Below are 12,500 nucleotides of genomic sequence, written 5' to 3' on the forward strand. Positions count from 1 at the left end.
TAGGGAGGAGGCCGGTCTGCAGCTGCCGCCAGCGGAGCCGTCAGCCGCCGTCCGCCCGCCTGGCTCTGAGCGCACAGCAAGTCACATGACCACCTTTAAAACGCTATCAGCTGACTGCGAGCCAACAGGAAAACAACGTAGCGATTCTGTTCTTAACGCACAGCACGAGAACCATGAAGAAGAAAAGTCGTCCTGACTACCAGGAGCTGAGGAAGAGGAGGCTGTGACCTTCCTCACACTGACACATACAGTTTCTACATATACAGTACTCACCACGTACAGGCCGTTCCCCTGAATAATACCCATAATGCACCACCAGGGCTCCTCTGGACACAGTAATCAACAATCACTGATAGACCGGTGGCTGAGCAGGTGGTCGACCTGTGTGTGTGTGTGTGTGTGTGTGTGTGTGTGTGTGTGTGTGTGTGTGTGTTTCTGTCCGTGGGTTTGAGCTCCGTGACAGAAATAAACCCGTCAATCAATCGGTCATCTAATCTGATTACCAGGTAAACTCACACTGTCAATCACACTAATACTGCCGTGTGATTGGCTGACAGGGCGGTGACACACACCTGGGCTCTGAGGTACTCGCTGTGCTCCCTGCTGTATTTGTCCTGCAGACGCTTCTTCAGCTCGTCTTTACGGGGAAATGCTACGTCCTGCAGTTTCTATGGAGACAAAGACAAACATCAGTGTTAGCACCGCTGCTAACAGGCTAACACGCTAACAGGCTAACAGGCTAACAGGCTAACAGGCTAACAGGCTAACAGGCAGCCTATCAGGGACAGTACAGGTTTAAAATATGTACCAAGTCAGGGGAGGAGGAGGAACCCCCCTTTCTGAGGAGAACCCCCCCTCTAAGAGGAGAACCCCCCCAAGGAGGAGAACCCCCCCTTAGAGGGAGAACCCCCCCTCTAAGAGGAGAACCCCCCAAGGAGGAGAACCCCCCCTAAGAGGGAGAACCCCCCCCTCTAAGAGGAGAACCCCCCCAAGGAGGCCCAGTGGTCAGTACCTTCATGATGAGCTGTTTCTCAGGGACGCTGCACTGATGGTAGAGACTGTGAGCAGGAAGCTTCTCCACAAAGAGCCTGGACACACACACACACAGTCACAGTCACACACACACACACAGTCACACACACACACACACACACACACACAGTCACAGTCACAGTCACACACACACACACACAGTCACACACACACACACAGTCACACACACACACACACACACACACACAGTCACAGTCACAGTCACAGTCACAGTCACAGTCACACACACACACACACAGTCACAGTCACAGTCACAGTCACACACACACACAGTCACAGTCACAGTCACAGTCACACACACACACACACACACACACACACACAGTCACAGTCACAGTCACACACACACACACACACACACACAGTCACAGTCACACACACACACACACACAGTCACAGTCACAGTCACAGTCACACACACACACACACACACACACACAGTCACAGTCACAGTCACAGTCACACACACACACACACACACAGTCACACACACACACAGTCACACACACACACACACACAGTCACACACACACACCACAGTCACACACACACAGTCACACACACACACACAGTCACACACACACACACAGTCACACAGTCACAGTCACACACACAGTCACAGTCACACAGTCACACACACAGTCACACACACACACACACACACACAGTCACACACACACACACACAGTCACACACACACACACACACACACACACACACACAGTCACACACACACACACACAGTCACACACACACACACACACACACGGTCACACAGTCACACACAGAGACAGTCACACACACACACACACACACACACACACACACGGTCACACAGTCACACACACACAGTCACACACACACACACAGTCACACACACACACACACACGGTCACACAGTCACACACACACAGTCACACACACACAGTCACACACACACACACACAGTCACAGTCACACACACAGTCACACACACACACACACAGTCACAGTCACACACACAGTCACAGTCACACAGTCACAGTCCACACACACAGTCAGTCACACACACACACACACACACACACAGTCACACACACACACACACAGTCACACACACACACACACACACACACACACACACACACACACACACACGGTCACACAGTCACACACACAGTCACACACACACACACACAGTCACACACACACACACACACACACAGTCACACACACACACACACACACGGTCACACAGTCACACACACACAGATACACTCATGCCGTTGTTACATGATTCAACTATTTACTCTGTGTGTGTGTGTGTGTGTGTGACTGTGTGTGTGTGTGTGTGTGACTGTGTGTGTGACTGTGTGTGTGTGACTGTGTGACCGTGTGTGTGTGTGTGTGACCGTGTGTGTGTGTGTGTGTGACTGTGTGTGTGTGTGTGTGTGTGTTTGTGTGTGACTGTGTGTGTGTGACTGTGTGTGTGTGACTGTGTGTGTGTGTGTGACTGTGTGACTGTGTGTGACTGTGTGTGTGTGTGTGTGACTGTGTGTGTGTGTGTGTGACTGTGTGTGTGACTGTGTGTGTGTGACTGTGTGTGTGACTATGTGTGTGTGACTGTGTGTGTGTGTGTGTGACTGTGTGTGTGACTATGTGTGTGTGACTGTGTGTGTGTGTGTGACTGTGTGTGTGTGTGTGACTGTGTGTGTGTGTGTCAGCCCACGTGATGAACTTGGTGTAGAGGACGTAGGCGTTCTCCAGGCTTCCCTCCTCCAGGTAAACCTCCGCCATGCGCTCCATCTCCACGCCGGAGCGGAAGTACCGCCGGGGGGCCACGTCCTCGCTGACCTCCACGCTGCAGCCCATCTTCCCCAGAGCACGCACACGCTCGGCCGCCGGCAGAGACACGTCGGTGTAGTCCGGCTCCGCTGCCAGCTTCTTCTACAACCACACACACACACACACACACACACACACACACACACACACACACACACACACAGAGTCACACCATACTACACAGTACTCATACTACACAGTCACACCATACTACACAGTACTCATACTACACAGTACTCATACTACACAGTACTCATACTACACAGTACTCATACTACACAGTACTCATACTAGTGGAGTGGAAAGTACAAAGTAACAGAAAATGGAAAAACTGGAATGAAGTAGAAGTATGTTGAATATGTACTTGAGTAAAAGTACTCAGTTACTTTCCTCCCCTGATACTCTGAGCTGAAGTGTGTGTTTCTTAGGGGAGGAAGCTGAGGTTTACGGTCCCTGCTGGGAGCCTGAATGCAGCGTTTGTTCCCCCTGAGAAACGCTCTTCTGTTCACTACGTTTTCTATTCAGGACGGGAGGCGGGGGGGTGGGGGGGGGGGGGGTCAAGAGGAGAAGAATGATGGAGGCTCCAGGCACTCATGATTTGGGCTTTTAATTTGAAGGAGCCATATCTTGTTTATCCACACACACACACACTCAGTGAACTCACCAACGTATTCAAGCTGAAGTCTTGTTCCATGGTGTGTGTGTGTGTGTGTGTGTGTGTGTGTGTCACAGGCTCTGCTCGGCCCACGGCCGGCTCGTCCATCTGCCACCTCCCATGATGCTTCACTGCAGGGGAGAAAACAACAGCAACAGCAGGGAGGTTTGGGTGAAATGTTCCTTTAACTCAGTGTGGAGCAGCTAGCATGGTGGCTAAAGCTAACAGTCAGCAGCCAATCAGAGCGGGCCTCTCGTCGCGCCCCTGCTCGTCCTTCAATTTTGGTCCACGGTTGCCATGACAACCGGTAACCAAGCGTCCGGTGAGTCACCCACTTAAACAACAGAGAAGAAGAAGAAAAGAGACAAAGAGAAGACGACCTCCCACTCCTCGCCACACTTCCGCCTCCGAAAACAGCAGATGGAGACGTGTGAGGGGCTCTGACTCGCCCCAACCCCAACCCCAACCCCAACCCCAACCCCAACGCCAACCCCACCCAACCCCAACGCCAACCCCAACGCCAACGCCAACGCCAACGCCAACCCAACCCCAACGCCAACCCCAACCCCAACGCCAACCCCAACCCAACGCCAACCCAACGCCAACCCAACGAAACGCCAACCCCAACCCAACGCCAACCCCAACCCAACCCCAACCCCAACCCCAACCCCAATGCCAACCCCAACCCCAACGCCAACCCCACCCACCTGGAAGATCCTTTTGGTTTAACCACAAACAGCCGTTATATCGCTCTCTGCACACACACCAGACTACATTCACTAAAACAGGGATTTTAGCTCACAGGACACAGGAGCTGCTGCTCTGCTGCTGCCTCCATCAGTCAGTGTGTCTGTGTTGTTGTGAGACTTTGGTGTTTTTAAAGGGTTAATTCAGATCAAACACAAAAACTCTGTAACACACAACAACACCAACACACTGACTGATGGAGGCAGCAGCAGAGCAGCAGCTCCTGTGTCCTGTGAGCTAAAATCCCTGTTTTAGTGAATGTAGTCTGGCACTACAGAACATCTCCTCATACAAGATGTTTAACATGAGTCAGTAACATGAACTCTGGTCAGCAGCTTCAGGTGTGTTCAGGTGTGTTCAGGTGTGTTCAGGTGTGTTCAGGTGTGTTCAGGTGTGTTCAATCTGCCACTCAAACTTCCTGTTTGACCACATTCATGCCGCCGCTCAACAACCCTTGACCTCCGTTGTGAACTGGACGGACAGGAAACGCCGCCTGCAGCCTGTCAGACAGGAAACTGGGCAGACTGTTGGTTAGTAATCATGTTAAAACTGAAAGGTTTAATTAAAACCCTCCAAACACTAAACATCAAAGGGTTTAATGAGCAATAAAACACTCCGTGTTTAATTCAGCTGAAAATGAAAAGTCTTAAAAACCGACTGTCATCTGGCTGTAAATTAGGGAGTCTGTCTGTCTGTCTGTCTGTCTGTCTGTCTGTCTGTCTGTCTCTCTCTCCTCCTCTCTCTCTCTCCTCTCCCTCTCTCTTTCTCCCTCTCTCTCTCCTCCCTCCCTCTCTCTCTCCCTCTCTCTCTCCCTCTCTCTCTCTCTCTCTCTCCCTCTCTCTCCCTCACTCTCTCTCTCTCTCTCCTCTCTCCTCCCTCTCTCTCCCTCTCTCTCTCTCTCCTCCTCTCTCTCTCTCCCTCTCCCTCTCTCTCTCTCCCCTCCCTCTCTCTCTCCCTCTCTCCCTCCTCCCTCTCCTCATCTCTCTCCTCTCTCCTCTCCCTCCCTCCCTCTCTCTCTCCTCTCTCCTCTCTCCCTCTCACTCTCTCTCCCTCTCTCTCTCTCTCCCTCACTCTCTCCCTCCCTCCCTCCCTCTCTCTCTCTCCTCTCTCTCTCTCCCTCACTCCCTCCCTCCCTCCCTCCCTCTCTCTCCTCCCTCACTCCCTCACTCCGTGCTCAGTTGTCCAGGTTTCCCCTGAACTCAGCACAGGTGATTGACAGCAGGGAGGAGGACAGAGAGCAGAACAGAAAGCTCCGGGAGGTCACCTGACTTACCGGTTCGTTGTCGGTTTGATGTCCGCAGCTTGCAGCCCGCATCCCGGGTCCCATGTGGCGCCCAGAGGGCAGATAACCCGGGTTAGTGGATCCGAACCTGGCCCCGGGTCTGCGGCCGGCCCTGGTGTACCTGGGACAAGTGGGGGGGGGCAGGTGGGGAGGAAGCTGCTGGTAAAATGTGCGAAAGCTCCGGCTGCTGCTGCTGCAAACACCTCTGTCAGAGATGGAGGAGCCCAGAGATCCTCTCTGCTCGAAGATGACTCACTCACTACTTCCGGTCTCACAGCACTGGGGGGTCGACTCTGCACATGCGCACCACTGCTGCCAAAGACAGAATCAAAATCAGTGCAGAGGTCTCACTCTGACACACTTTCCTGGAACCAAACTGAGGCGCTGCTGCAGGAGTCACGAGCCTGATAATGATATTACAAATACTATCAAAACTACTAGTACTACTAGTACTACTACTAGTACTACAGGACTACTAGTAATGATAATAGTAATAATATAACTGTGTGCAGCAGCTTTCATGCATTAAAGATAAAAATGACAACATGAGATTTAGAACAAACCTTCGAACCCACAAACATCATCCAAACTGTTTTCTATGATACCGACAGCAGCTGTTTCATTTATTTCACCGTAGAGGGGAAGTGTTTAGAGAACACTGTGGAAACTGTGACCGTGTCCCTTTTGGCTTTCCATACACAACTTTACCTGGAAAATAAAATCGAACTCTGCAGAAAAGGAGGCGTGTTTCTCAGAGGCTTTTAATTTGAAAGGTGAACGCGGAAGCACCGCTGACGGTGTCGGGTCGTGGACGTGTCCAGGTGTGTTCCTGAGGCGGACATGGGGTTGGTTTACTCTCAGGTAAGAACAGGAACGTTTCCACCTTTTAGCCGCTCGAGCTCCTCACTGCTTCCATCGATTCCACTTCCGGTCAGAGGCCCCGTCAGGTGAGCTCACCTGGTGAGGTCACCTGGTGAGGTCACCACCTCACACAGCATAAGTACACGTTATCTCAGAGAACTGATCAATAGTATCGAAGTACTTTTACTCCGAGGGGAGAAACTGTGCAGTATTAGTACTTTAACTGCAGTAACAGTACACGAGTACTGGAGGTGATATTACTAGTAAATATACACACATTATAGTACAAGTATAGTCATTAAAGTACAAGTACCTCAGAACTGTTCTGATGTACTGTACTTGAGCGTGTACTCTGAGTACAAAGTACAGAGTACTTCTAGCTCTTGAAACTACTAATTTAGTCAGTAGTATTTCTACACTGGTATTAGTACTTTTACTTTTAGTACTCTGACTTCTACCTCATGGTGGCAAGAGTGGAAGTACAGCTGTTCTATCGCTCTCTGCACACACACCAGACTACATTCACTAAAACAGGGATTTTAGAGAACAGGACACAGGAGCTGCTGCCTCCATCAGTCAGTGTGTCTGTGTTGTTGTGTGTTACGTGAATATTGAGTTTGATCTGAATTTAACCTTTAAAACACCAAAGTCACACAACAACACACACACACTGACTGATGGAGGCAGCAGCTCCTGTGTCCTGTTCTCTAAAATCCCTGTTTTAGTGAATGTAGTCTGGTGTGTGTGCAGAGAGCGATAGAACAGCTGTACTTCCACTCTTGTCACCATGAGGTAGAAGTCAGAGTACTAGAAGTAAAAGTACTGTTAGCTGTTTGTGGTTAAACGGGTTCATCCTCTGCAGACAGGAGCTGCTCACGACCCCCCCTCTCCTCCCTCCCCCCCAGCCGGCCTGTCAGTTGGCGTATGATGGAGACGTCCATCGGTTGTACCTCGCCCTCAGAGACGACCCCTCACAGCTGGACGTCCAGGAAGTCAGCTCCGGGGACACGCCCCTCATCGCTGCCTGTCGCCGTGGTAACCAGAGGGCGGTCCGGTACCTGCTGGAGAACGGGGCGGACGTCCAGCTGACCAATAAGGTGCGTTGCGTTGCCGATGTCACCGTGCGGGCGTCGGCCCGGCGTCTCTGACAGACTGTGGTGTCTCCTCAGAAACAGAGGACGTGTCTCCACTACGTCTCCAGGACGACCTTCTCCCCCCTGGACTACCTGATGATCGTCCTCCTCATGCCCCTCCTGCTGCTGGGATACTTCCTCATGGTACCTCCTCTTTACCTCCTCTTTACCTCATCTTTACTTCCTCCTGACCTCCTCTTTACCTCCTCCTGACCTCCTCTTTACCTCATCTTTACTTCCTCCTGACCTCCTCTTTACCTCATCTTTACTTCCTCCTGACCTCCTCTTTACCTCCTCCTGACCTCCTCTTTACCTCATCTTTACTTCCTCCTGGCCTCCTCTTTACCTCCTCTTTACTTCCTCCTGACCTCCTCTTTACCTCCTCCTGACCTCCTCTTTACCTCATCTTTACTTCCTCCTGACCTCCTCCTGACCTCCTCTTTACTTCCTCCTGACCTCCTCCTGACCTCCTCTTTACCTCCTCCTGACCTCCTCTTTACCTCCTCTTTACCTCATCTTTACCTCCTCCTGACCTCCTCTTTACCTCCTCCTGACCTCATCTTTACCTCCTCCTGACCTCCTCTTTACCTCCTCCTGACCTCCTCTTTACCTCCTCCTGACATCCTCTTTACCTCCTCTTTACCTCATCTTTACTTCCTCCTGACCTCCTCTTTACCTCCACTTTACCTCCTCCTGACCTCCTCCTGACCTCCTCTTTACTTCCTCCTGACCTCCTCTTTACCTCCTCCTGACCACCTCCTGACCTCCACTTTACCTCCTCCTGACCTCCTCCTGACCTCCTCACTTTTTTTACTTTCCTACCTCTGCCTTAGCCCCGCCCCCTGGCTCTGAAGTGCTTGGGGCATTAGCATTAGCCAGCTAGCATTAGCCGGCTAATGCTAGCTGGCTAACTGCTGTATTGTGAGGTAGATTAGCAGCTGATGCTGTGAAACACTGTTAGTTTGGTTAGAAGTACAGACGCTCGTTCACAGGGGTCATTAGTGAACTCATGAGCTAAACGCTAGCACGCTAACATCTGTAAGGCCCCGCCCACCAGAGTGTGTGTGTGTGTGTGCAGCTGCAGAAGCAGAGGAAGACTGCGGCCCTGATGAAGGAGGTCCTCAGCTGCAACGTGAGCGTCGATGCCGTCGACTATGTGAGTGAACACGTGAAACTTTATTTCTAACTAGAAAATACCTCAGTGATTGGACGGGCTGTTTCCTGATCGGTCGTCTTGGTGTTGTAAGTGTTTCCTGATCGGTCGTCTTGGTGTTGTAAGTGTTCTCTGATTGGTCGTCTTGGTGTTGTAAGTGTTTCCTGATTGGTCATCTTGGTGTTGTAAGTGTTCTCTGATTGGTCGTCTTGGTGTTGTAAGTGTTTCCTGATTGGTCGTCTTGGTGTTTCCTGATTGGTCGTCTTGGTGTTGTAAGTGTTCTCTGATTGGTCGTCTTGGTGTTGTAAGTGTTCTCTGATTGGTCGTCTTGGTGTTGTAAGTGTTTCCTGATTGGTCGTCTTGGTGTTTCCTGATTGGTCGTCTTGGTGTTGTAAGTGTTCTCTGATTGGTCGTCTTGGTGTTGTAAGTGTTTCCTGATTGGTCATCTTGGTGTTTCCTGATTGGTCGTCTTGGTGTTCTCAGTGTTTCCTGATTGGTCGTCTTGGTGTTCTCAGTGTTTCCTGATTGGTCGTCTTGGTGTTCTCAGTGTTTCCTGATTGGTCGTCTTGGTGTTCTCAGTGTTCCCTGATTGGTCGTCTTGGTGTTCTCAGTGTTTCCTGATTGGTCGTCTTGGTGTTCTCAGTGTTCCCTGATTGGTCGTCTTGGTGTTTCCTGATTGGTCGTCTTGGTGTTGTAAGTGTTTCCTGATTGGTCGTCTTGGTGTTTCCTGATTGGTCGTCTTGGTGTTCTCAGTGTTCCCTGATTGGTCGTTCTGTGTGTTTTCTGTGCAGAAGGGGAACACAGCTCTTCATTACGTCTGTCAGAGGAAAAGTCAGCGTCTGGTTCCTCTGCTGCTGGAGAACAACGCCGACACCGACATCCAGAATAACGTACGAACACAAACGCACCACCGAGCTTCCTGTGACCCGATGAGACGCCTTCAGTTTGAATCCTGATGCTTCTTCTTCTTCTTCCTGTGCAGGACGGAGAAACGCCGCTGGACATCGCCACCAGGCTGAAGTTCAAGAAGATCGTCAACATGCTGAAGAAGAAACAATAACGGATCGACTCCTTGACTGTTACAGGACTTTTCTGCTGTGACTTCAGATCCTTTAAAGTGAAATCTGCAGATGGATCCACCTTCTTCTGCTTCTAGTCACTGTGAGGAAGGTTCATGATTTTAGGGTTGTGTTTGTGCTAAGCTAGGCTAACAGTTTTCCCCTGCTACCAGTCTGTGTACTGAGGTTATCAGTTATATTTCATTAGTTTTTATTTTGTTTTGACTTTTTCTCAGTGTCACTGTAGTTTCGATTAGCTTTAAAAGTGGGTTTGTTAGTTTGTCTCCTAAACTTCTCAGGCTCTCTTGTTGAGTCTCATTTTTATTTTGTTTAACAAAAATGTTTTTGCATCTTTTAACTTCATTAGTTTTTGTTTTCATTCATTTAGCTTCCTAAAAAATATCAGGTAGCCATAAACCGCTAGCCGTTCATGGCTACACTGGCTAGTTTTTCTCATGCTAAGCTAGGCTAACCACGCTCTGATACAGCTCTGCAGCAAACAGGCATCAACTCTCTGAAAGAGATTAGCGTGTTCATAGATAAGAAAGGTCACGGTGTCGTGAGGTTTATGATTTAAAAGATTTATTGAACCGTGGAATTAAAACAGGTTCATATTTAGCAGAAATACGAGTGTGATACAGATTAAAACATTATTGATTATGATTAGTGATTATTTCACAGCTGATCGTCATGTAAACAAAAGTTTGAACACAGTCGGACGATGTCACATGGTGTCTTATTAAACTGGTAAAAGGTAAAAACCAGCCTTCCTGCTTTAGCGTGGTAGCATGCTAACATGAGCTAGATAGCAGCTGAGGCTGATGGGTAACGCAGTACATTTGCTTCAGTACTGCATTTAACAGTACAGATCTGAGGTACTACGTTTATACGACAGCTTTCGCTAACATGAAAAACAAGATAAACTTCTACAATCTGGTGATGAAGTACTAACTACCCGCTAACTAGCAACAAGCTACAGCGTTCAAACACTGTCACATGGTCACCAGTGATGAAACACTAAAATAACACTTGACTTGAGGTTTTTAGAAAGTTTAAACGTTTTTTAACATTTTAACTTCATGAAGTAACTCGAGCTGTCAGATGGTAGAAGGTATCACACACACACACACACACACACACACACACACACACACACAGTGGTCTTCATCATCCTGCTGGTCCACCTGCACACTGACGATACGATGGTCCCCTGCTTGTAGCTCAGGTGTGTTCAGTCACACACACCTCAGCGGTGCTCCTTCAGCAGCTTCAGGATGGACGGAAACATCTGCTGAGGAGCGTCCAGACCCCAGATGAAGTCCAGGTGGTCCCAGTGGTCAATGTGCTGATGGTAGACCAGGTTAGACACCTGGACACAGGTAGAGACAGACGGGTAGGGACAGACAGGTAGAGACAAACAGATAGGGACAGACGGGTAGGGACAGACAGGTAGAGACAGACGGGTAGGGACAGACAGGTAGAGACAAACAGATAGGGACAGACGGGTAGAGACAGACGGGTAGAGACAGATCTGATAATAAGTCACTGATTACGTTTGTGCTTCACTTTCTGTACCTCGTTAGCAGGTCAGCTGACTAAACTCATTAATAACTCGTTAGCAGGTCAGCTGACTAAACTCATTAATAACTCGTTAGCAGGTCAGCTGACTAAACTCGTTAATAACTAGCTGACGATAGGTCACTTTAATCTTAATAAACTGACTAACAGACGATTGGTCCTCCGTTTCTGTACCCAAACTATGTGTCTGAATGAAGCCAAACCCACATCAGACCTGGATCAGGTCTGCTGGTGCCACACTGGATCAGAGGACTCACCTGGGTGAGGAGGACGGCCATGTCTTTGGGGTCCGCCAGCGTGTCGTGTCCCCCCGAGAACAGAGCGGTGGGAACCTTCATGTCCTGGACGCGGTACTCAGGGGGGGTGGACTGAGGACGGACAGACGGACGGGGACAGAGGGGATCAGGACCTGAACTTCCTGGAGGCGGATACAGAGGTGGTGGGAGGAGCTGGCCTCACGCTCACCTGGTTGTAGTGCTTCATGTTTCCTGCCTCTCCGAAGTCAAACGCCATCAGCTTCCCTCCATGAACGGCCTGGAAAGACCCACAGACACCTTCAGGACTGAACTCAGATCGGACTCACCTGATCTGGACCAGCTGAAGCCTGGTGCTGATTGGTCGGTTAAAACAGTTCCAGGAAGGGGGGGGGGGGAGAGAGGGGGGGAAGGGAGGGGGGGGAGTGAGTGAGTGTGTGTGTGTGAGTGAGTGTGTGTGTGAGTGAGTGTGTGTGTGTGTGTGAGTGTGTGTGTGAGTGAGTGTGTGAGTGTGTGTGAGTGTGTGTGTGAGTGTGTGAGTGAGTGTGAGTGTGTGTGAGTGAGTGTGAGTGTGTGAGTGTGTGTGAGTGTGTGAGTGTGTGTGAGTGAGTGTGTGAGTGTGTGTGAGTGTGTGTGTGAGTGTGTGAGTGAGTGTGAGTGTGTGTGAGTGAGTGTGAGTGTGTGAGTGTGTGTGAGTGAGTGTGTGAGTGTGTGTGAGTGTGTGTGTGAGTGTGTGAGTGAGTGTGAGTGTGTGTGAGTGAGTGTGAGTGTGTGTGTGAGTGTGTGAGTGAGTGTGTGTGAGTGAGTGAGTGTGTGAGTGTGTGTGTGAGTGTGTGTGAGTGAGTGTGTGAGTGTGTGTGAGTGTGTGTGTGAGTGAGTGTGTGAGTGTGTGTGAGTGTGTG

General features: G+C 50.1%; 2 protein-coding genes across 3 annotated transcripts in view; one reads left to right on the forward strand and one right to left on the reverse strand.

The window, feature by feature from the left end:
* Positions 1-12,500, reverse strand: part of lipf (lipase, gastric) — a 133,015-nt gene that overhangs the window by 111,078 nt on the left and 9,437 nt on the right. The window contains exons 9-11 of the mRNA XM_070852339.1: positions 11,810-11,878; positions 11,602-11,712; positions 11,012-11,135 (exon numbers count right to left, since the gene is read on the reverse strand). Coding sequence (XP_070708440.1) covers positions 11,013-11,135; positions 11,602-11,712; positions 11,810-11,878 — 303 coding nt within the window. The 3' untranslated portion in view covers position 11,012. The remainder of the gene's footprint in view (positions 1-11,011; positions 11,136-11,601; positions 11,713-11,809; positions 11,879-12,500) is intronic.
* Positions 6,374-9,842, forward strand: ankrd22 (ankyrin repeat domain 22). 2 transcript variants are annotated; one of them, XM_070852354.1, is made up of 6 exons: positions 6,374-6,422; positions 7,328-7,519; positions 7,592-7,699; positions 8,634-8,711; positions 9,500-9,598; positions 9,691-9,842. In XM_070852354.1, the coding sequence occupies exons 1-6, from the start codon at positions 6,402-6,404 to the stop codon at positions 9,766-9,768; spliced, it is 576 nt and encodes a 191-aa protein (XP_070708455.1). In that variant the 5' UTR covers positions 6,374-6,401; the 3' UTR covers positions 9,769-9,842. The 2 variants fall into 2 exon arrangements, with proteins under 2 accessions (XP_070708455.1, XP_070708456.1); XM_070852355.1 differs by having other exon boundaries at positions 7,598-7,699.

Source organism: Pempheris klunzingeri, chromosome 20 (genome assembly GCF_042242105.1).
Source record: "Pempheris klunzingeri isolate RE-2024b chromosome 20, fPemKlu1.hap1, whole genome shotgun sequence".
NCBI classification, from domain to species: Eukaryota; Metazoa; Chordata; class Actinopteri; order Acropomatiformes; family Pempheridae; genus Pempheris; species Pempheris klunzingeri.